At 44.4% G+C, this 25,893-nt stretch overlaps 1 protein-coding gene across 5 annotated transcripts in view; it reads right to left on the reverse strand.

Moving 5' to 3' along the window:
- Nucleotides 1-25,893, reverse strand: part of LOC111872137 (sodium-dependent noradrenaline transporter) — a 241,565-nt gene that overhangs the window by 50,964 nt on the left and 164,708 nt on the right. For all 5 annotated transcript variants that reach the window (XM_033754543.1, XM_033754542.1, XM_033754541.1 and 2 more), the window contains exons 3-8: nt 16,197-16,313; nt 11,904-12,122; nt 9,378-9,509; nt 8,846-9,131; nt 2,999-3,132; nt 546-685 (exon numbers count right to left, since the gene is read on the reverse strand). In XM_033754543.1, coding sequence (XP_033610434.1) covers nt 546-685; nt 2,999-3,132; nt 8,846-9,131; nt 9,378-9,509; nt 11,904-12,122; nt 16,197-16,313 — 1,028 coding nt within the window. The remainder of the gene's footprint in view (nt 1-545; nt 686-2,998; nt 3,133-8,845; nt 9,132-9,377; nt 9,510-11,903; nt 12,123-16,196; nt 16,314-25,893) is intronic.

The following is a 25,893-nucleotide window of genomic DNA, read 5'->3' on the forward strand; positions in this document are numbered from 1 at the left end:
TACCTCAAACTAGTGCCGAGGCCAACAACATATTGATCTATACATCTTTTTTTTTCTGTGGCGCTACAGCCCCAATTTGGGCCTAGGCCTACCTCCATGAAACTCTCCGTTTCACAATCTTACACATTCGGTAGGACTCCTTGGGCGAGTGATCAGCTCGTCGCAAGGCCTCTACCTGTAGACAAATACAGAAAAACGCACACAAACATCTAAGCCCTGAGTGGGATTCGAACCAACGATTCCGGCTTCCGAGCGAGCGAAGACAGTGCATGCCTTAGACCGCTCGGCTACCGTGACCGACGATCTATACATCTACTCTCCTGTAATTAGTTAAGCACAGGGACAACTTCACCGTTTACTATCTCGGAATACTTGTATATGTAAAGGTACTGAGGAAGCATTTCGGCCTCAAGCAAAGCAAGCAAGAAATAAGAAGGGAGCAGCCGTCGAACTTGTCTTTTTCAAATTAATTGTTAGTGTGACAGTCAGCAGAAGGCAGTTGCTTAGCAAGGGGCAGCTGGAGTGGACTCTGAACATGCGGTTACCTGAGTGTCTGTCAGTCGACCCAGTTCTGGCTTCAGGTAGTACACTATACCCCCGATAGCTCCAGGCAGCATCAGGCCTCTGATTAGAAGGATGGTTAAAACGACGTATGGGAGCGTCGCCGTCGCCCATACCACTTTACCTGAGGGCAAAATGCATCGTAGTACATGTTCAGTGTACATGACTGACGTCGCTTGGCAGAGTACATAAAATCGTAAACTACTTTTACTTGTGTCGCATCAAATGTGCACCATATAAACTGTATGAAACATGAAGTCCCCACTGCACTGACTGGGATGTGACGTCGTGTAGTCTGGTAGGCATTTACCCGTGTTTCGGAGGAATGGAGTGCCTCCATCTTCAAGGTTTCAGGTAAGACATGCAAACGAACAGAAATCTCTGGGATTTTGGGGGTTCGAAATGAGTCTGGCTGTTTCACCGTGTTTATTCGCCATCGCCTTTATTATACAGATGTTACTTTCTTTACAAACACTGGTCCCTTAATACAGAAACGCGTTTACCTGTTAAGAAATCTTTGAACTCCTTTGCTGCCTGTGTGACTCTGTGTTCCCCGTCGAGGACTACCGCCTTATCGATACGCCTTTAAGATATGGCGATGTAGGTCACGTGAAGTGCTGTTGAGTTGGCCACGTTTTTTCGTTACGTTGTTTGGGGCTGTCTCATGCTCGCTTTCTTCTAGTGTCAATGAAATTGAAGGTCTGCGACCATTTCGTGTTTAACACTTCTCCAAGGTACCATGAAATGGCCGAGCAGCCTTGTGATTATTCACTTCAAAAGTAAGTGAGCATGAGGTAGCCCAAACATCATAACAAAACAGTATGGTCAACGCCACAGCACTTAATATAACCGACATAACCATTAGAGTACACTAACACAAAGTCTGACGTTAAGTGCACTCACACCCAAGATATTTCATGGTTTTAAGGTTTTACACTTTCTCCTATGTATTGTAAATTTCTCTTTTAGTAAGGTATACCCCCTGATGGTGGTCTTGTAAGGCCGAAACACGTTAGGGTCTCTATAACACTCAGTCTAAAACAAAATAATTCCGTGACCTATAGTCAGCAAGCGAACTATACCGACTGATCGACCGCCGTTTGTTGGCAAAATTAGTGCCAAATTTTGCGGATAGAGGGTGTCACGTGGTCAACGCAACGGATCCCCACGGACGTTAATCTCGGTTTTCTAGGCCGGAGCCGCTATTTACTTGAAATAGCTCCTCAATTACCCTGACGAGGCTGAGTGGACCCCGTTCCAAACCCACTACTTCTCAGAAAACCTGGTAGCTCCGGGAATCGAACACGGGACCTCTGGATCTGTAGCCAGGAACTCTGACCACTAGACCACAGAGGCGGTCAACACTCAGTCTACTCAGGCAATAAATGAAATATACTTGGATGGTAACTCGCATTCTGTTTTATATAGGTAGTGGGGCACGCGGTTGCGTGGTTGGTTGAGGCACTATGCTACAAGCCGGAAGGTCGCGGGTTTGATTCCCGATGAGATAATTGAATTCTTCAATTGACCTAATCCTTCTAGCCGCACTACGGCCCTAGGGTCGACTCAGTCTCTAACAGAAATGAGTACCAGGAATCTTCCTGGGGGTAAAGGGCGGCCGGCGCGTTAGGCTGACAACCGCACCGCCATCTGTGAGCCGATTGTCTAGAAAATGTGGGAGCCTCGACGCCTCAAAACCATATGGGCCTTCATGGCCTATTACAGGGATAGCTTTACCTTTTACCTTTAATGTAGGTAGTACATCGGGAAATGAATCCTATCAAAACCTCTGAAGCCATCGCACTAAGTGAACATATGATGCGAAAGCAGGAATAAACTGGCTCGAGTAAATCTTACGCTTATGTGTGCTGTATGTTATGCACCAATCTATTTTATATAACCAATTACTGTATGATGAGCCATATTTAAAAAATGTGAGGTACTGGGTGGTGGTTCTCGAAGTGGTGACTTTGAAGATTTCTATCTTCCTCCCCATGTCTCTCCTTGCTTCCAGACTACTCCTTCCATTCTCGGCTTACTCTTCTACCATGAAGATGGAGGCAGCACTTTCTTCCGAAACGTCGGAATAAATTTACCAGAATACACGACGTCACATCTCAGAAAACAGTAATATTCGTGTTTTAAAAATATAACAAAATTCGATGTAAGGGTCACGTAAACTACACTGCCTTTAACTTTTTTGAGATAACGCCATCATCAGATAGTGTCGAAGATATTTGCGTCATAATTATGAAATTACTACATTCTGTTTTCAAAGTGCGTTTGGGACCAAAATCGCCATACCGGGATTTTCGTTGAGTAGACAGTGTTTTTCTTCTAACACATTGCCTACTCATGGAACGACTTACTCTCAGGGATGTTTTGGACAAAGTTTTGGACTTCTGAATAATAGTAAAACATGTAGGGGCTGACCCACCTGAGGATTTCACGCCCTTGAAGAGAGACAGGTAGAGCATACTGTAGACCAGAAGGAGACAGAGGACGAGCTGCCATTTTGGGTAGCCCATCTCATGTAGCCCATCGCTTCTTTGCATCTCTAGCACGCCATAGCTGCAAGCACAGTCATCACTTGCATCACTTGTGGTCTTCGGCTGGCATATGCAGTTGGCCACAAAAGGCAAACAAACCGTACTGAGGTATGTAGATCCACTGCCAGCCAACGACCGCGAAATAAGCAGTTATACAACAGCCCTAGTTAAATAATAGCTCTGCAAACAACGGCCATTCCTAGGCAATGGAAACTTCGACACCCAAAAATAACACAAAAACAGAGGAACGGTGTTTTCTGTATGGTACATGCCGAGAGTTTATAAGGAGAAGTTAGTGGTTAGTCAGTCAGATAACCAGTGTTTAGGCGGGGTCGAATACTTCCACCGTGACCCTGGGAGACGTAAGAGACGACGAAAAGGGAAGTCTCAATTCTGAGACAGTAATATATGGTCTCGAGTCCCAAGAGACTCGGACCCAAGAAAGACTGCGCTGGCAAGGGCCAGCAGTGTATAAAAGAGACAGCCGTCCTCTCGTCAGAGAAGGCGTACCACAAAAACAAGACCGTAACTGTCATAGGGCTCGACACCAAGACTTACTGACTGACTGACCGTCAGTTGCAATGTGACTTTGAGTCAGTGAGATAAGTGAGTGAGTGAGTTGGTGGACTGCTGTGGTTCAGTCCTTGTGAGCTGTTGTTGATGCACAGGGACTGTACGGAAACCCAGAGAAAGGAGAACGTCCGCCGCCTGAAGCCGTTGCCAGACAACGACTGGTGAAGACACTGCAGGCTGAGAAGACCTAAGTATGTGCTCTAGTGAATTGTAAAGTGTACATTAGTGAAACTGTTATAATTACTTGTAATCACGGATCTGTAAGTGTTCAGTAAACACAACTACCAATCCGAACCCCGTCTATAATCGCTCTATCGCGTGATTGTACTCTGTGAGTACTGATAACATTTGGCGTTTAATGTGAAGTGAAATATGGTATAAAAGGAGGGAAGTTTTCGATTGACTATTTGTGAGAGATTGATTTAACGTCGGCCTCGACGCATCACTCGATAATATGTAGGACTGAAAGGGAATACAGGAGGAAGCAGGGGAAGCTAAAAGTACGAAAATTTACTTAATGAATAAGACATGCAGCTGAATTGTCAACCGGGGTTTCGCTAATAATTTAATAAAGACAAAAAATGAGATATTTTTTGGATTTCAATTTTCGACTGTCTTCTTGCGTACGATGCTCTTACTGTAATAGAAGTTGTGCAGCATTTCAAAGGAACTTAGTCTCTCCATCTTCAAGGCAGAAGATGTGTTAAGCAAGCAGCGAGCAAGAAGCAACTAATAAGATAACTGAGTTTAGTTCGCCACGCAGGTCACCCAGCTTGCTTGTTGCTCGCTAATAATATTTTTCCACGAAGATGGAGGCAATATGCTTCTTCGAAACGCCAGTGAACATCTAAATACATCTTTTTACATTCTAGAACATAATATTTTTCGGGACATCATTTCATTGCATAATTTTATCATAAATTTTCAACCCAAATTAATGATCGTGGTTAAGTCACTTGTTTGTATTATCTCCTGAATGACATTTTATTTATCTGTGCGCTATTTATGACGACACTTGAATAACCACAAACTAAATAATAATGTAACAGATTTGATCAACACGTTGCCAGGCAACAGCTCTATAAACTCGGTCCAACACGTAATAATAAATGAGGCTGCGTTTTCTATGTCGTCCGCGCCGAACAGTGGTGGAAAAACGGGGTTATGCAACCCGTTTCTAAGAAACGGCTCAGTAATCACACTTCCGTCTAAGCGATGACGTCGTCAACAACAGAGACGGCGTTATCCGTGGGGTCTGTGCAGCACGCTTACAAGAGAAGGAAGTGACAATGCGTTCAGTGGAGTTACGAGTCAGTAGTAAGCTGGAGGAGTGAGTCCAGAAGAAATTTTAATTCCGAGGTTCCAGAATGGTTCAAGGAGAAATAAGAAGAAGACTTCATAGGGAGCCGAAGTTTCTGTGTTGAGATCCGTTGCCAGGAAACGACTAGTGAAGACTGGCAATCTTAGTGTGTGTGTGCAACGGTGAACTGGAAATTGTATAAATCAGCGATAGCGCTGTGTTTAAATGTGATTAAGAGAACTTGTAAACAAGGTGATAATAAATCCAATCATCCGAACTAGAACCGGTTATTCTCGCCAGATCAGGGCTATAGGAGGGGTGTGGAAGAACTTCCCACCCCATCTTTGCAATTGTTTCCAATGTGAGGCGAGCGTTGTCATGAAGGATGATGATGTTTCGTCCCGGACGTTTATCGCGCAATGCACGACGGAGCTTGTGCAGCGTCTGGACATAACGAGCAGCATTGATGGTTTGCCCAGGTTCCGGGAATTCGGCCAGAATAAGCCCCTCTGCAACCCTGAAGACTGTGTCCATCACCTTCGCAGCTGATGCCACTGTCTTTGTCTTCTTTTTTGATGGAGAATGCAAATGGTGCCATTCCATACTCTGCCGTTTCGTTTCAGGCTCGAAATGGTGAAACCAGCTTTCGTCACCTGTCACAATGCAGAGCAAAAAATCATCGCCTTCGTGTCGATATCTCTGCAGCAGTTCTGAGGTGATGGCTTTTCGCTGACCTTTGTGGTCTTCGGTCAATAACCGCGGGACCCAACGAGCACATAGCCCAAGCTTTCAATCATCTCTTGTACTGCACTGTGCCCTATTCCAAGTTTTCGGGCTATTGTGTCCACAGTCACACGCCTGTGATCTTGAATGATCTCATCCACTCTTTCCTTCTTGCGTTCAGTTGAGGCTGTTCGAGGACGGCAGCTCGGAGGCTCATCTTCGATGCTGGTGTTCCCATCTTTAAAATGTTTCACCCATCTTCGAACACTGCTCTCACCCATGCACACATTTCCATAAGCACGCTGAAGTCTCTGGTGAATTTCTGCAGCAGGGAATTCCTCTTTCACAAGAAATTCGATAACAGCACGCTGGCGAAACGATATATCGTTGTCGGCCATTTTGTTAGGAGTGATACTGGTCACGTGATGCAAGCTATTGACGTCACAAGACACTCAAGGTTAACACAACAGCTGGTTCCACCTACCACCACTCTCTTTCGTCTGCTGTTCCCAGGTTGCATGCAAAAAAAAGTTGCTCATGACTTTCGGTACGACCTACGTATTACAGATTTTTATTTCTTACTCGTGCGCATTGCGCATTGACAAATTAAGGAATTTTGCCAGTTACGTTGCGAGGAAAATTCTTCCTGCATGAAACTAACTTGTCACGATCCAACTTTTGCTTTCATACATAATGCTATGTGTAGGGGTGACTCTAGACATGGTTTTGATTGCTGAATTATTGACCATTTAAGGGTTGTAACTATAAATATCTATAATCGTAACATTGTCGTTAATTTCGCATTTTACGGTTCACTAAAGCACAGTCTAGTGTTCTCAGTCTGTTACTAGACGTTTCCTGGTAACGTCTCCAACAATGGATTTTCCTCTGCTTCCGGCTGAAATCATCTTTTCGCAAACAGAACTGACTAGGTCAGAGTCAGAGTCAGAGTTACTTTACGGCTGGCGGTTTGCCGACATTCGTTTCATCTTGGCGCCAAGCCCCTTGAGACTCACGACCAGTATTTTTCACCAGCTGGATCCATGCAGCTATAGTCCTTACGTAATATCCTCTCTCACGAGAGGATGTGTCTATCCTTTACAATTGCTGTTGGTCCTGCCCAGCGCAGTCATTCTCGGGTCTGAGTCCCGCGGGACTAATAACCATATTTTACTATCTCAGATTCGAGACTCCCCAACCTGGAGGACCAAGTCTCCTCTGGGTAAAGGGTGGCCCAGTTATCCTCCCAGGCACTAGGTTTCTTCTGACTAGGTCTAAACTCTTCTCTTGTTTATAACATATCGGCAAGAACCACACACAAAACACAGCTGCTCCATTATTGTAGTCCAAATGTTGCGTTATTCAAAATTTGCTGCCTAGAAACGGGAATGTGTTTACCTAGCCGTTGCTCATAAACGGCCCTGGTATATTATTCCATCTCGCAGTCGTTCCATAACAACGGCTCTACATGCTATATTAACAGTTTCTTCAAGATTTTATTGAATTTTTTTTATATTTTATCCACTGCTACACTTTCGTTATCTGAACCTGGAACAAACTCTGTTAGCAATGAAAGGGAGGTACTGTGGAGTAGCTGATAGGGGAAACATTTGCTGGAAATTTTCTAGAAGATATTGTGACATGTTGGGCAACGGAGGACCCCTACCTCCCCAGCGGCACGTGGCGGTAACGTAGCGCTCCCTCCCCCCCGCGGTGACGTAACGCGCAACGCGCGGTGACGTAAGACGACGCGAGGTAACAGCGTTGCTAGGCTATACGCAAACACGGTGACGCGGCACCGCTACCTACTGTGACGTAGCGGGCGACCCTAGCAACAGCGAACGGAATAAAAGCCGGCTGAGCAGCAAGCGAGAGTCAGTGTGTTATCAACGAGTTCTCAGTTCGCAAGTTACCAGCTACAGACGCGTGTGCGAGAATCAGTGATAGTTCGTGATAACAAGTTATATTTGGAGTGTGTAATTCAGCGAGACTTATATAGCTCCCGCGTTATTAATACGTGAAGACTCTGGAAGATAGTGTTAAGAGATTTTGTTGTAGGGTTTGTAAAGTGTGGAAACCCGTAACATTGTGATAATTAATTGTAGCAGTTACTTGTAGATCGTTAAATAAACCAATTAACCATCTCTACGGCGTCTTCAGTACCGAAACACGTTACAATATCTTCCAGATATTTACCGGAATACGCTGAGTTCGGCAATAAAAGAAAATGCTCGTTAGGAGTAGATTGACGGCGGTAGGACCAGAGCATAGAGTAGAATTTCTGGAATTGTTCTTGAGACTATTGATGAAGACGGCCACACAAACACGACAGCAGTGGTGCGGAAGGGACACATATTCCAAATACACTGGGGCCAGTGATATGGCGCTGAACTTATTGGATGTACTCTTAGATCGGTAATAATTCGATAAGTACACTGACTACAGTGATTTACAGAGCAGTTGAATAGTTACTATAGGATTCTGACGATGGTGTATAACACAGAGAGATATTGGGTTTTCGGACTTTAGCCATCGTCCTGTTTTTAAGATAACTAAGAAAAAAAAGGCGTTTCGGAAACTGGATCTGTTTCCGTCCTCAGGTGAGGTAAAACACCTATTCTGTTGGGTCCCTTAGAAAGAGCTAGCCTCAATCACTGGCCAGAAAGGCTGTGACTGATAAATGGAACATTGTATCACTGGACAATACATGTGTATTTGGTATGACAACTGTTGTGATAGTGGTTTCAAAAAAGTGTTTGGTGCGTCTGAAGATGATCCAAATGGATCGAAACATGTAAGACTAGTGAATCATCAAGTGAGAAAACTGAAATAGTCACACTGGACAGACTTGTCTTTTATAATTGTAACTGTTAGTGTGACGGACCAAAATGAAACAAATCAGAGTCAAACTTCATTATAGTGTAGGTAACAGACGCGCATGCACATGTTCAGAGGCTGGTTTCTGTAGTCAAAATGGCGATCATGCTTAGGTGTGTACTACCGAAGAGTAGTGTTCTATTGTGCGTTCTTTGTGGGCGGAAGGACTCAATGCAAAGGATATTCGTAAAGACATGTTTCCTGTGAGAAGTGTTTGTCGCGTAAAGCGGTTAACAAACTGGGGTTTGCGAGGGTGACTTACTGGAAGTACTCTGAGGCCGGTGAGAAATGGAGCTTCCCCGCGCCGCCGCCCGCAGCGACGCTGCCCACACTGGGGCTCGGGGCATCGACGGAGGAGTTGGCGCTGCCATTGTTGCTATCAGTGATCTCGCTCTCCGTGCAACTGTCCGTGTTCCACGTGTTGTTACAGTGGAGCCAGGGTAACTCTGGTGTGGCACTCGCCACCAGGAAGTACAGGGCCCAGCCGATGATGACGTTGTAATAGAAGGATACGTAGAAGGCAACGAGCACCGCGCAGAAACCCACACCTGCAGCAGATAACATTTCTATGGTTTGTGTCTTCATAACGTGTGTCTGCAATGCCTCTGCAGGGCATAAATCTCCACGAATACGATCTAACAGATGTTTTTCGACATTCGGAGGAATTTTTTCCTCTTTCTTCAGAGTTGAAGAGTCTATCGATCAATTTAGCAAAATAAACATATTAGTGCTACAGGATGCTTAAAATGCAACATTACATTAATTTTAGGCTTCAGAAGGAAAGAATATCTCACCTTTGAAGAGAGGACAGATGCTCCAGACGCTGACAGGGCCCTGCCTGTTGAACTGTCCGAGGATCAGTTCCATGTAGAATAGAGGCACTGCGCCGAACACCATCATCAGAGTGTACGGGATTAGAAAGGCGCCTGTCAGTAACACAGAATAACGGCAATGAAAAACGAAAACACCGAATCTCGTCGTTGGGATGAGAAAGAGGTCGAAAAGTATTCCTTCTGCGCATGTGGGTGTCTGGAAATTAATGTAACGGTGAGAGAGAAGCTCTTACGTTAGGCACTTTCTGGTTTCGTGGCAACAAATTGTTGAGTGTCAACACGTTCCACTAACGTCAGTTATGCAGAACATTAAGAACTAACGAGCAGTCTTCAGTGCGTCATTTCTCTTCCGTAAGTACCGATAATATGTANTTTCGATGTGGATATGTGGCATACTGTATAAAGAGACGGTTTACTACTGAATATTTGTGAATGTTCTTGGGATATGGCGTTAAACGTCGGCCTCGACGCAACATTCGATACCAGATAGGGTTGGTTAGGAATACGGGAGAAAGCAGAGGAAGACAACGGTACGAAAGATTATACAAAAAAATTATGAGTTTTCGCCCTGAATTCTCAACGTGTGTTTTTTATTGCTAGTGGGGTGGGAGTAAGTCCCTTGTACTGTAGCCACCTCTGGCCTATTGTACCAGCCCGAGATGATAGGTGAGGGTGATTGTGGAGCAATTGGTGGAATGAAGATTGGCAGGGGAAAACGAAGTACTCGGAGAAAACCTGCCCCAGCGCCACTTTGTCCACCACAAATCCCACTTGACCAGACCCGGGATCGAACCCGGGCCGCCGCGGTAGGAAGCCAGTGACTAACCGCTTGAGCTATGGCGCGGCCCCCAACGGGTGTTACGTAAGTAATTTTTTAAGCAATTATTTTTAGTCTTATTACATACGTTAATTCATTTCAAATAATTCATAGTTACCGTCGTACAAAAAGTGGCTTTGCAGAGTCTGGTACATGTTTCTTGATGACTGAGACGAATGCGCAACTTCTGACAAACGGAGGCAAATGCGTTCTTCCTTATCGTAAACGTAACAGACTGCACGGTATCACATCCCAGAAAAGGCTCGGACATAATTTGCATAGGCCCCAACGTGAGCACTTCAGATTTCACCCAATTTATAATTATCATTTTTTGAAATACTGAATTCCCCGTAGGCTTGTCGCCCCGCCGTCGCTCCTGCCTCTGAGTGAAACTTATGCTCGTCTATCATCAGGAGCTGCTCCCTTAAACTGATTTGAGACCTGCGTATCGACTGAGCTCTGTGGCATGTAGAGGAACTGGGTTCCAATTTCGGCCGGCTCACCGACTGTCATCATTAAGAATATCCTTTCAAATTCATTATTCATCTGTAATTCTACTATTTAACTTCATATTGTGACGTGTATACCCATTGCTAGGCGGTCACAGTACCCACGCCAACTAAAGCACGAACTGTCTTCGATCGCTCGGTACTTGGAATCGTGGGTTCGAATCCCACTAAGGGCATAAATGTTTGGTGTGTGTATGCGTTTATTCCGTGTTATGTTGTCCTGTACTGCGCTAGCAGCCTTGCGACGGGCTGATCACTCGCCCAGGGAGTCCTACCGCCTGTGAAAAATGATTACGGAACTGAATAAGTGTTTGTGTAGCGGTGAACTGTAAAGTGTATAATTCAGCGACAGCGCTGTATTGCCTGTAGTCCGGATTTGCGAAGGTCAATAAATCCAATCATCCTATCCGTGACAATAAAATCGGAGCTATTGACAGCATAGTCAAATGAGCGACAAGAAGAAAGAGTTTTTTTCATTATGCTATATGTTTCGACCTGTTAAGATCATCATTAGGTGATTTTTTATGAATTGCATGTGCTGTTATTGAATTATTAAAATTTTAATAACTCAGTAACGACATGTGTAATTCATGAAAACCACCCGATGATGGCCTTGACAGATGGACGCATGTAGTGGGATAAGAATAAAATAATTCAAATACTAACTATTTTCATTTCGGTTTATAATCAGTTGTTGTGTTGACGGCCCTTCAGAGTACGTTCGTGGCAGGACACACAGCAGGATGCAGAAATATAGATAAAGAGGCCGTAGTAATGTAGAAGGGCACGCGGTAGCCCAGTTGGTTTAGGGGCTATGCTAGAAGCCGGGAGGTCGCGGGTTCAAGTCCCGATGAGGTCATTGGATTCTTTTTAGTTGACCTAATCCTTCCAGCCGCACTAGGCCCTGCGGTTTACTCAGCCTCTAACAGAAATCAGTACCAGTAATTAATTAAATAATTTTCCTGGGGAGTAAAGCGCGGCCGGCGCGTAAGGCTGACAACCTTACCGCCATCTTTGAGCCGATTGTCTAGATAGTGAGGGACCCTTAACGTCTCAGAACCCCATGTGCCTTCTCGGCCTGGTACAGGGATAGCTTTACTCTTTTTACATATCAGATGAAGGACATACATAAGCTGTTTTGAAGGAAGGTAGAGGACTTACCTCCACCGTTTCGGTAACAAAGGTATGGGAACCTCCATACGTTGGCGAGATCCACGGCGAACCCAATGATCGAGAGCAGGAAATCCGCACCTCGTCCCCAGGTTTCTCTGCCATCCCTTCCGGTTCTCACGCCCCCGTCCAGCTCAGGAGGACCCCCAGAGGGTACTACCACTGCCTCGTACCCTCTTTCATCTTCTTCTAACTGTACTTGTAGATCTTCTGCAAGAAACACAGGTTCAAATTATGATTCAGACGTCTTGGACGTAACGCCGTGTAGTTTGTTAGACATGTACCAACATGTCGGACGAACCTAGGTTCTGTTTTCAAGCTAGAAGCTGGAGTCAACGCGTCTCCCCCCCCCCCCNGACACGAGTAGGATTCAATCCCATGACCATTCACGCAGAAGCTCAGCACATTGTCCCATCGGACAAAGTCCCATTTAGTTCATGGTTTATAAACTTACATTATCGAAACGCAACATGTAGCAGCACGCAATGTGTAAGACTGGAAGTCTGAACAATAGAGAAATAGGTTTCCTCTTTCGTGTTTGAAATAGACCACGGCCACTTAATCATTTGAAATAACTGCACAGTCCAAAATTAATATCTCATTCGACATCATATGAAGCGTGCAGTTGTTGTTCTTTGCTATGTAGTTCTTTGGATAAACGACCTAAACTAAAGAAAATGGGCATGAGATTTGGTACGAGGAATGTAAGAAGTCTGTTGTATAGGGCAGGTTCCTTCATGAACACTGAGGAGAATATTTGGACAGAAGAGAGGTGAAATGAGAGGAGGCTGCAGAAAACTGCATAATGAGGAGCTTCATAACTTGTACTCTTCTCCAAGTATAATTAGAATGATCAGGTGAAGGAGGATGCGATGGGCAGGGCGTGTAGCACGAATGTGGAAGAAGAGGAATGCATATAGGTTATTGGTGGGAGAGCCAGAATGAAAAGAGACCAATAAGTGTGTGTGGACAATATTAAAATGGAGCTTAGATATACAGGATGCGGTGGTATGGACTGGATTGATCTAACTCAGGATAGGGACCAGTGAAGGGCTCTCATGAACACGGTAATAAACATTCGGGTTCCATAAGATATTGGGAAGTTCATCTTCTCAAGAATGGCTCTCAGTTCCATGAAGTTAGTTAATTTGTTAGACTGTTACACAACAACCAATAGATATTGTGTTAGTCATCGAGAAGGTTGTTCTAGAGGAATTACTCTATGCTTCTGTTGGACAGTTACTGAGTTCAAATCTCATATGGGACACGGACTATCCCGACTGAGGTTTTTGTCGTGTTCTCAGCGCTTCCATTCAGCTTCGAAATAGTGTATCAAACAAGGCTATGACTGGTTCGTCCCACATCCCTTTTACTTATTATTCACTATCATACGATCGTAGGATGCGCCATAGCTCAAGCAGTTAGTCGCTGGCTTCCCACCGCGGCGGCCCGGGTTCGATCCCATGTCTGATCAAGTGGGATTTGTGGTGGACAAAGTGGCCCTGGGGCGGGTTTTCTCCGAGTACTTCGGTTTCCCTTGCCAATCTTCATTCCATCAAATTCTCCATCATCATAATCACCCGGGGCAGGTACAATAGGCCAATCAGTGGCCGCCGTGCAGAGTGGACCCAGCTGGACTCCACCCCCCACTGAGCGAATCATACGATTGTTTTTTGCATATAATCTACATACTGACCGCTCGTCATTAAATAACTCACAAACGAGAGCGAGGCCCAGTGAAACCAGTCCATATTTTTAGTAGCGGAGACATTTGTGAGGACAGTTGACTATAATTTGATCTCGCGAATACAGAACATTCGCCCGCTGCTGGACTGCTTCTCCCCGCCGTCTCTGTATTACGCACGAGCCAGCCGTATGCCATGGAATGTGCAGTCTACATGCCAACGTAAGCGGCAATAACTTATTCCGAATCGCTGCTATGCCCGAAGCAAGAGCTCGACATGGAATGCGCTCCTCATCACTGATATGTAAGTAATCGACCTGGAACAGCTTTCTCGATCTTATTAGAAACACGAGCATGGCGTCTCATATGCGGAAGGCTCGCGACTATAATTCCATTCGGGATTCCTCATTTACAATTTGGTCTGCCGCTTCCTCACCATTCTCTTGAACTTCATAGAGACTCCCTGATACTCCAGGCCTTACAAAACAGAATGGAGTAAGGTCTGATGACTGTATTGGCGTAAAATGATCAGGAAAAGAAAGGGGGCCTGTGGGTCGTTCTGGCCCTCATTTGACTCCAACGTCCGCTTTTTATGTATTTTTGACGTTCCGAAATATTCTTTAGGTCAAGTTTAGAATGTCTCAATTCTTGCAAAAACTACTGTAATTCCCGTTCACAAATCAACGGAAGGACATTCTATTTTTATGTAAATTTAAGTATGTTTTCCTTCTTCCCTCTTTTCTCCAATAGTACTATCGTGTCGCTTTTGTTTTTTCTTCCTATCACCATTCCACTTTCCAACTTTCTTCATCTCGTCTGCTTTAGATCAATTTAGACGAATGTACCCCAAAACAGGAAAACTTCTGTAGCCTGTAGATCCGTTGCTATGGAACGACAAGGAGATGAGCGGATATAACAGTCCCGTTTCTGGGTAACGACTCGGTAGAAACGTTCCCTTTGCTAGGCAGTACATTCTTAAAAATGCAGTAGTTGCACTACAACAATGGAAGAGCTGTTTTCTATGTGGTCCGTGCCGAGATGTTATAAAAAAGGGACAATGTTAGATCTAGTCAGTCATTTAAATATCTGGTCATAAGAACCAGACTGGGCTCCACATCAAGACTGACTGGCTGACTGTCAGTCACAATATGACTTTGACTTTGATTTTGACTTTAAGATCTAGTCAGTTATATGCGGGAGGCTATGAAGAGAGGACTTGAGCAGGAGTTAGAGAGATAGCCATTGTTGGAGCCGTTACCAGGAAACGCCTAGTAACAGATTGAGAGCACCAGACTGTGTGCTCTAATGAGCTGAATGTTTGATATTAGCATTGGCGCTATAATTAAGTATAATTACGAGTGAGTGTGTAAGTGGTCAGTAAGTCAGATCACCAATCCGGTTACAGTCACCTAGTATGTTGAGGCACTATGCTACAAGCCGGAAGGTTGCGAGTTCGATTCCCGCTTAGCTCATTGGACTTTTCAATGAACCTAATCCTTCCGCCCGCACTATGGCCCTGGGGTCGACTTCGCCTCTGACAGAAATGATTACCAGGCATCCTCCTGGGGGTAAAGGGCGGCCGGGCGTAAGGCTGACAACCTCACCGCCATCTGTGAGCCGACTGCCTAGAAAGTGTGGGAGCCTCGACGCCTCACAACACTATGGGGCTCCACGGTGTGTTACAGTGATAATTACACAACACGTGAAATTACGAATGTAATTACACGTGTCAGACCGTTTGACGTTTGGCGCCATCAGTCGAACACTGTGAGTTTATACGTGAGGTCATCCACTAAAGTTGGCACTAACTTCGTCGACAAGCGGCGGTCACTCGGTCGGTATAGTTCGCTTGCCGACTAAAACCACGGAGTTTTTTTCTTGTTTGATGATCTCTTTAAGTTCCCGAAGACACCATCTTCATGATTTTGTTTTGGGGTCTTAACTCCATAAATTCATAAATTATTGAATTTCAACCAAAATTATTGGCACCATTCTCGGGAGAATTTAAATTTTTCATTTTTATACCCATTTAAAGGGCCCGTATTTTAAGGAGGGTGGGGCTGAGGACATTTCGCCAAATTCTCGAGACAAATTTTTTCACAGTCTGAATTCTTTCTCGTACTACGCATATGGGCGATCCCAGTGGCCGCGTGGTCTAAGGCATCTACTCTCTTCGCTCGCTCGAACGCTGGGATCGTTTGTTCGAATCCTACTCAAGGCATGGATGTCTCTCTGTGTTCATTCTGTTTGTGTTGCCTGTTTAAATAGAGTCCTTGCAACGGGCTGCTATCCCTTACAAAGAGTCCTACCGACTGTCTAAGATTAAGAAACTGAAGTGGAACAAAGAATTTCACAGACAGATAGATAGACAGACAGGTAGGTAGGTAGATGGTCGGACGGATGGATGGGTGGATGGTAGAAGAAGGGAAGAAACAGAAATAAAGGAGGAGAAGGAAGATAATAGAAAGAACGAGATAAGAAAAGTTGTCTTTGCACCGGTTGGATTCCTGCACTCTTACGGGAAAGCGTCACTCCAAGAAATATTGATGATGCAACCAATAAACTATGTATAAGAGAGATATGAAGCAACAGGCACTTACTTTTGTTGGGCCATGTGAAGGTTGGCTGCGTATTTGAGGAAGGGGTCGAAGTGGCAGTCACACTCCGAGTTAACTTCACCCGGGCTGCTCCCGCGCCAGATTGAGCGTGCAGTAGTCCTGTGAAGAGAGACAAACAAACTCACACTAGATCACCAGCAGTTTTCAGATACTGCCTAGCGTCTTCACGAACGAGGTGTGGAGGAACGCCTGGCGGTCCTATCAGTTTCTCCGCTCTATGAATGCCAGCAGGCAAATTTCACTGGCATGCCAGAAATTTCCCTTCATATTAGTAGATGCATACAGGATGTACGAGTCGGGATAAGCTCAGTCGCTGTAGCGACGGGATACAGGCTTGACGGGCCGGGTTTGATTCCCGGCAGTGCAAGATTTTTCTTCCCTCAACAGCTTCCAGACCGACTCTGGGGCCCAACTACTCTCCTATCCGATGGGTAAAGGGGCTCTTTCCCCGGGATCTAAAAGGCAAGTGGGTGAAGCTGACCACTAACGTTCATCTAATGCCGGTTCGCGATTTGCACACGTCTTTCAACCTTCCGTATGCATACGATTATATAAAAAAAAAACTGCGCAGGTGACAAGCAGAAGTCATACAAATCATGAGAATGAACATTTTCGCAGTATAGGACAAGGCGAGCCAGACACAGAATATATAAGAGACTTAAACTTGGCGACGGTCAACCTTACGACCGTTCACGTGACTAAGCTGCCGTTGTAATATAGATACGTAACATAGACATGATCTGATTTGCAAAGCCTGTACTAACAGAGAAATTGTGTATATAGTGCACAAGGAAGAATTTTCAATAACATTCTGTATGTGCGATACATACACTTGACGAAAGGCCAACATATTCGTAAGAGACAAAACCATCTTCTCGTCAGAGAGGATGTTACACAAGGACAATTACTGCAAGGGTTCAGTTGTAAATGAAGGTCTCTGCTCGTGAGTCTCAACGTTCTTGACGCCAAGACCAATTGAGTGACGGTATACCGCCAGTCGTGAAGTAGTTTAGTTAGTTTTTATTTATACATCTCCAAATGACAGTTTACCAGCCAAGATACATGTCGCGGATTTTGAGTAGTCGGTTATAGCGTCCTTTCACAATGCGTTAGAGGTAAACCTATCCCTGTAACAGGCCGTGGAGGCCCATAGGGCTGTGAGACGTCCGCGGTTCCTATATTTTCTAGACAATCGAATCATAGATGGCGGTGAGGTTGTCAGCCTTACCCGCCGGCCTCCCTTTAGCACCAGGAAGATTCCTGGTAGTCGGTCGTGGGTTCGAATCCCACTCAGGGCATGGATATTTGTGTGCGTTTTTCTGTGTTTGTCTACAGGTAGAGGCCTTGCGACGAGCTGATCACCCGTCCAAGGAGTCCTACCGTATGTGTAAGATAGAGAAAAACCGAAGTGAACGGAGTTCATGGAGGTAGGCCTAGGCCCACTGGGGCTGTAGTGCCAAGGGGGAAAAAAAAAGATTCCTGGTACTCATTTCTGTCACAGGCTGAGTCGAGCCCAGGACCGTAATGCGGCTGGAAGCATTAGGTCAATTGAAAAAATCCAGAGCCCTTATCGGGAATCGAACTCGCCACCTTCCGGCTTGTGCTATAGTTCCTCAACCAACTACGCTACCACATACCACAATAAAATAGATTTTAGACTTTATTTATGTCACTCTATATTATCTTCATGCAATTTCCAAAAAGGAAGTCCCCTTCAGTTTTACCTCTAGATGTTGACGAAATAGCAAAGTGATCAGCGCCACTACCCAGTAAATTTCTCATTTGCAAACTGGAGAAGACAAGATGTTATCGAGGCCCGTCATACAGTAAAATCCCATATTCTGACAATCATGCCTTCAGCAGAGGTTTGATCGAACAACAAGATCGCTCGACAAAATTGTTACAGGTAGGTTACCATTTTCTAGAACGTGATGCCGTATAATTTGATAGATAGTTACCCAACATTTTGAAAGAACTTTTCCCTCTCTCACCCTGAAAATGGAACAAAAAACATCCTCCGAATTTAAGGTAAGCCTTTCTGTATTCCTTCCCTTTAGATGGACGCAGCTGGTTCCTCCAAGACGTTGGTACTTCTCTACTGAATTGCACTGCATCATATCTCAGTAGACAGTTACGAGTAGACAGAGTGATTCTAAATTATTGTCGGTGTTCCCGTGACCTACAGTTTTCATACCAGAGACAACAAAATGAAGGCGCTCATGTTAAAGTTTTTAGAAATCTGCAGTATTGATCTTATAAGTAGTAAAACTCGTTAAGTGACACATATTCTACAAACAATTTTGTTTTATTGCTCTCGGTTTGAAAGCCATAGGCCACGGAAACCCCGACAGTAATTCAGAATCACCCTGTATTCATGTTCACCACCGTGAGAACTTCGTGACTCCTGATGCGGATACACTTTCAAGTTCCTGTCTAAACACGTGAGGATGAAATATACAAGCGCTATGTTCATCTGTAATTTTCTGTGGCTATGAAACATAGTCTGTCTCATTCACCGGAAGAAAAACTGAGGATATTTGAGGACAGGATCAGAATACAGTAAAACTTGGTTATAGCAACATCGGTTTCTGCGACACCTTGTCTATTGCGTCAAATATTCAATGGTATGAACTAATTCCTCATAAAGCAACTGTTTTTATACCTTTCTTAGTACGACATGCACACATGCATCAACCTCGTATGTAACGTCATTTTCATTCCTGAATTTCTCTGATATCGTGGGAAAGTTCGATGTGTCTGCCCACCCTCACTTTCTCTACTTGCTGACGTGACTGTCCTGGAAGAATACGACCGCGGGCTGCAAGAGGAGCGTGGGTTTTATGCGAAAACAAGGGTGTGGGGTGGGACTGCGTGAATAGTGCAAGAGGACGCGGCAGGTTGTTAACTGCATTCCTTTCCTAGAATCTCGTCTAACAGGACCTCACATTGTCTACTTACCCTATAGTGTCCCTGCCTAAACCCAGAGAAGTGCAGTAGCGAAAACATGGCAATGAAAAGGAAAGTTTTAAGCATTGAAGAGAAAGTTAAAGTGATTCGTGAAATATGGTGTGTATTGTCAGTGAAAATCGCTGTAATATGTCTTTGATATTACACATTTGGGCAATTCCACGTTAATGTTACGTTAGTCTGTACTTAACTACGTATTTCACTAAAAAATGCAACATTTTAACTCGGTTTTTGGTAGATTTTTACGTGACTAACATAAGGCTACTGTGGAAGTGACCATTTCGGTTACAACGACATTCGTTTATAACGACACTATTTTTAGGTTCCTTTGATGACGTTATAACCAAGTTCTACTGTATTTGGTTGTGATGAGGATGAAACAATAGGAGGTCGGAAAGTACTGCACAGTGAGGAGTTTCATTGTCTGTACTTCCCGCCGGATATTAAAATTACCAGACCAAGGAAAATTGGAAGGGTTAGGCATGTAGAACGCATGGAAGAAATGGACGTGCTGGTATGGAAAACCTTAATGTAATATATACTAAGGAAATGTGGGCATGGATGGGAAGATAATATCAAATCGAATCTTAAAGAAATACGTTGGAGATTATGGACTGATTCTTCTAGTTTAGAATATTGTCACGTTTTTAGGGGTGTGTGACTATAGACGGGGTACGGATTGATAAATATATATTTATTGACCACTTATATACACAGCGCTATTGCTAATCTCCACAATTTACAAATCACCGCTTCAAACACTAAGTTTTCTCCAGCCCGCAGTGCCTTCGACAGCCGTTTCCTGGTAACGGATGTTAACAGTGGAGATTCTTAAGATTCCAACGCTCAGGACCTTCCTGCCCGGCGAATATCCCGCAACTGAACCCTCTGTGTTCCCAACTCAACTATAGCACCCTCTTCTCAGCCACCCTTCCAGATCACAGGTGAACTGCCAACCCTCAACTAAATCTCGCAATTCCTCTAACTGCCATGTTAAGAGACTCTCTCGGTTCTCTTCAGCCGGCCTGGTGTCCTCGTTATATAGCCCCAGGGTGGAACCAATAAAAAACAAGGTCCCAAAGAGTTATTGCTATGGGCGGTTGCTAGCGAGACCTCGGAAAGAGCTGACGTGTTTGCCGGTCGTTACCAAGCAACAGCCTTTGTCTCTCTGTTTGTTTCATAGCAACGGCTATACTCGCTACAAAATAAACTAGTATGGGCTCTTTAGGTTTTGAAATAAACACGACTCAACTCTGTGAAGTTATTTTTTAAGTAACTTCTGGTGGGGTGACAGAGTCCATTTTGTACGTCAGCCATTAATTTGTCTATTGTACCAGTCCCGGATGATAGATAATAGATGATGATGAACGTGGAGCAGTCAGTGGAATGACACTTGGCAGGAGAAACCGAAGTACTTGAAGGAAACCTTCCCCAGTGCAATTTTGTTCACCACAAATGCCACATGACCTGATCTGGGCTCGAACCGGACCGCCGCTGTGCGAAGCCGGCGACTGACTGCCTGAGCTATGGCGATGCCTTAACTCTGTGAATTTATTTACGACCTCTGTATGTCGTTTACATTTTTTCGAAGCATACGGTACTTCTTTGTTCATGAGAGAATGTACTGAAAATTCATACCTTAGTAAATATGTGGCTTGGGATATAAGGAGTTAGAAATCCCCTATTTATTAACCTATAAGGAGCACTGCACAACGTATAACACGCGAATGAAGCGCCTCTGCCTGGAACAGAACTCAGTTCGAACCGCTGGAACATAATAACAGGAGCAGCATTCTTATCATTCGCTCAGTTCTCTTTCCGAGCTTAGGTTCATCTACATTTGTGAAGCCTGCATTTTCATTTTACTGCTCCTTTGCTTTGATATAAATACAGGGTATCCGGAAGTAAAATATCCAAAATAAATTAAATATATCTCAGAAAGCATACACATTTATCGGTTACACCATTATAAAGGGAAACCTACAAAGTTATTTTCTGTGCGTATAATTTTCTCAATAAATTTCAGTGTGAATTTCCTTGGTGGCACGACAAATACCCAGACGATATTCGACCTCGTTCCACGTTGCTTGAAGCATGTTTAGTGCTACCGTAGCCACAGCGCCCCTTGTGCGGGCTTTCCGATGTTGAAGGCTGTTGGTCTTACCCTGGTAGACAATGTTCTTCACATAACCCCACAAGAAAAAATCCAGTGGGGTTAAATCTGGCGACCCAGGAGGCCAAGCGATTGGTCCACCTCTGCCATTTCATATCCCAGCCATCTCTCTGTCCAGGTGATTCCTAACATGGTGGCAGAAATGTGGCGGCGCCCCATCTTGTTGAGGATAATTTGAGGTGGTAACTGGGGGAACGCATGCAGCTGCTGCATGTCCAAATACGAACGTCCGGCCAAATTCTTTTCCGAAAAGAAAAACGTTCCAATCGACTTGTCGCGCATTAAGCAGGTCCACACGTTCAATTTGGGGCTGCCTCTGTCCAACTCACATGTGACATGTGGATTTTGACTGCCCCATATCCTGCAGCTGTACCTGTTTACAACTGCACTGACATGGAACGTCGCCACGTCCGAGAAGCACACTTGGCGGACGAAATCGGGTGACGCGTCAGTNTGCATGTCCAAATACGAACGTCCGGCCAAATTCTTTTCCGAAAAGAAAAACGTTCCAATCGACTTGTCGCGCATTAAGCAGGTCCACACGTTCAATTTGGGGCTGCCTCTGTCCAACTCACATGTGACATGTGGATTTTGACTGCCCCATATCCTGCAGCTGTACCTGTTTACAACTGCACTGACATGGAACGTCGCCACGTCCGAGAAGCACACTTGGCGGACGAAATCGGGTGACGCGTCAGTTCTTTCTAGCATGTCCACGGCGAAGTTTGTGCGCGCTACTTGGTCACTCGGTTTTAGTGCAGGAATCATTTGAATCTTGTATGCTTTTAGGAGGAGCCTTTTGTGTAGCACATTGTGCACTGTTGAACGTGGAATTTGTAGGTAATTGCAAGCTAGCAGCACGAATTGATTTGCGCAGACTTCGCTGAAATGCCTCCCTAATGCGATTGACATTTTCTTCAGAGGTCCGTGTCTTTCCAGGAGGCTTTACACGCAGCAGCCTACCTGTAGTCCTCAGTTTGTTGTCCCAGAACCGAATGTTTTTCCGTGTAGGAGGTTGACGTCCATATTGCCTTCTGAAACGACGCTGGACAGCCGTAAGTGATTGCAACTCTGCTAGCTAGAACACGCATTCAACCTCTTCCTGTGGTGTCGACATCGTTACTGAGCTCGACGAAGATCACCAGCTGGCGCATGCGCGTAAGCCTGGCATTAAAGAAAAATTTTCAGAGTTTTCCTATCTGATGATATCAACAGGATAAATGCATGAAAACTAGTTTACGGGATATATTTTTTTAACATCTTTCATCCGGACACTCTGTATTCAATTAGGAGATAGTACCAAGCAGCGTCAACATCAGACATTTTTATGATAACGTGATTTAGCTTCTCGGTTGTCAGCAAGTCTGTTATTCCAAGCATTGAAATTTTTTAAAATAAGCTGACGTAACGAGTGGAGAATTGCATGACCGTCTGTCAGAACTATTACGCATCCACAATTCGATTACGCCACATGCTTCATCATTGCGCCTCAGTTGTTAACTTAATCAACAGAATCGAGAATTAAAGTCTGCAGTAATAAATCGCCTGCACAGGGAGACTCACTCTTCAATCGAATCAGAGAAACGAGAGAGAATGGTAATTTGGAGAATGGGCACTTTCACCAAGCTTTCCCTATTCCAAATCAGAAAGGGTGGCAGGCGGAAGTACACCGACGAAGGAAATAATAGGCTCCATCCTCATGGTAAGGAACAAGCCAGGCAACAGGAAGTAAGCAAGAAACAGAGGGACTCTTGACCGATCTTTCCACAATACTGGAAAACTTTGCTCGTACTGGTTCTCTCTGCCCTTTTACCGGGGTATCCTGTTTCCTGCGTGTTTTATTTACTTTTCTGCCCTGGGTATTAAATCAGTACGGTAACGGATTTGATCAACGCGTTGCCAGACAACAGCTCTGTAAACACGGCCCAGCACGCTGTGTTTTCTGTGCGTGGTCCGTGCCGAGAGGATATGAGAGAATACGGGAATGGGAACTGACTTACCCCGTGTTGAGGCGGGGTCGAATTGTAACTGAATGAAATTTTAACTTTCTAACATATTATCTTCTTATGGTAGTGTTTCTGGATCTTTCCCATTCGATGTGCCTGTTGGTCTCAGAACCAGACGTCACCTACTCTCCCTCAAAAATTGGCTGCATTATATAACATTATCCTCTAGTCTTGTACTGGAAAGAAGTTCGGTTCGAACTACGGTCTGCATGTCAATTATTTTGACCTATATTTTCATGGCATTCCCAAGTCCATCCTTCCAAATACGGGATAGTGTCTCTATTTAGCCGCGAACTTTTCCTTCCAAGTTCCTTCAAATTCGTCATTTATGCACCTCTCAGTCGGCCCTATAGGAGCCTAATTTAGGCATCGACAGCCTAGTGGAATAACCCACTAGAAACCAATGTCACGTTTTAGTATTAAAAGTCGATCTTGCCGTAAATCGATTTGTGAGGTCGTACATGTAATGAGTTTGAAATTTTGTGGCATACATTACAGGGAGGGCATTCATTTACCTGCTGCAGAATGAGAGTGGTCTTTAAGTGGAAAGCAGTGAAAACGACGGATTAGTGATCGTGTGCCCTCCACCTCTTGCATTATCCGAACTAGTGGGCGCATGCGACGATGGCTCTATAACAGGTTAGAGGCCACATTACATCTTAACTAACCAACTGCAAGGCGATATGTCTAAATTCCGTCAGATATCTGCTTCTTCTTCCAATTCAAGGACTGGTTTCTATTCTGATGTGATTCTCACTTGTACACGCACTTGAAACAGTTTTTGGGCGGCATGCGCTTGCGTAGCAATGATGAAGTCTGCTTTACCGTTTCTCACGGTGTTGTCGCTTGCAGATTTCTTATACTTTTTCTTCTACCCTGAAGATGGGGGCGATACGTTCCTCCGAAACGTCGGTTAACACCACATATACACGGCGCCAAATCCCAGAAGACTGCTTTCTTCATAGTCACCGCCGTGAAAGCCTCAAATCTTACACAATGATGAAGTCGATTAAAGACTTGTTCAGTGGACTGGCGGCAGACTTCTACGATGTAGACATACAGAAACTCGTCACAGGACATGACAAGTGCCTAAATCTTCAAGGGAATTATGTAGAACAACGGCTGAAGGTCTGCAGTAACGATGTGCTAATCACTTGGTCTCGCACTCTAAGGTATGCACTGTCTTCGCTGGCTCGAACGCTGGGATCGCGGGTTTCAATCCCACTCGAGGCATGGATGTTTATTTGCAATTATTCTGTCTGTGTTGTTCTGTGTGTAGCTAGCGGCCTTGCAACGGGCTGATCCCCCTGGATGGATGGATGGTAATGATATACAGTGGAACCTCGCTTAACGAGCATAATTCGTTCCAGAATCTTACTCGTAATGCGAAACACTCGTTAAGCGAAACAGTTTTTCCAATATAAATTAATGTAAAATACGATAATGCGTTCCATGCCGAAAAAATACTCAAAAAATTTTATGTATAACGTTTATTCAAAGGAAATTATATATACATTGTTAAGGAGCGTGAATCATCTTCATCTTTTCTTCTATGACGAATGAACCAACCTGGAATGCGAATTCGATTTGCAGGGAAAAAAATAAATCGAAATAATTAGTTTATTATTTATGATATATATCTAATTCTTTTTTAATATAAAGATGTCTAGAGACATTTGTTTTTGCCGACGCTTCAAAATCTGGTGAAAATGCGACACAGCATTATCATTAAATAAATTTGTAGTGCGCATAGCCACTGCCTTATTAGGGCGATGCTTCTCAATGTACGAAGCAACAGTTTCCCATGCTTTCACCATTTCACTTATTGTGCCAGAAGATTGTTGCTTTGCTGTTACCTCCTCCTCCTCCGACAAACTCTCCTCCACAACTTCTTGCTGTGAAACACAGTGCAACTCCAAATCATGCAAATCGTTGATGTAGACCGATTGTATGTGCGTGCTAGATCAGCCAGGCTCACACCTCGTTCTCGCTTTTCAATGATTTTACGTTTCATTTCTATGGTTATTTTTATTCTCTTATGGCTGTCTTTTTGCGGATTTTTCTTTGGGAACATTTTTGCAAGGGTTATTAAATTTGCACAAAAAAAATCACAAATAATATGTCTGAACACAAGATTGGAAAACTGTGTGATCACAAGCGACACTAAGATGCTAGCGGAACGAGTGCTAAACACAGGCTGATGTAGCAAGCGCACAATCCGGGACTTCCCCTCTCGTCACTCGTTATGCGAAACATCGCTCGTTAAGCGAGTCATTATTTTACAATTAGTTTTGCTCGTTACGCGAATTGCTCGTTATGAGAGGTGCGCGTTAAACGAGGTTCCACTGTAAAATATTTTTTTTTTAATTTTATTCCTTTATTTTTTAATCACACCAAAAACTGATGCCGGAAGCAGCGTCATCAGTAGCGACTTGAAGCACAGAGCAAATGATGCTCGAGATGGTTCAAGTTCGTATAGCGGCAGGCGTGACCAGAGTGGGTTGAACGGCTGCTGTACTGCGGTGTGGGAAGA

Source organism: Cryptotermes secundus, unplaced genomic scaffold (assembly GCF_002891405.2).
Source record: "Cryptotermes secundus unplaced genomic scaffold, Csec_1.0 scaffold470, whole genome shotgun sequence".
NCBI classification, from domain to species: Eukaryota; Metazoa; Arthropoda; class Insecta; order Blattodea; family Kalotermitidae; genus Cryptotermes; species Cryptotermes secundus.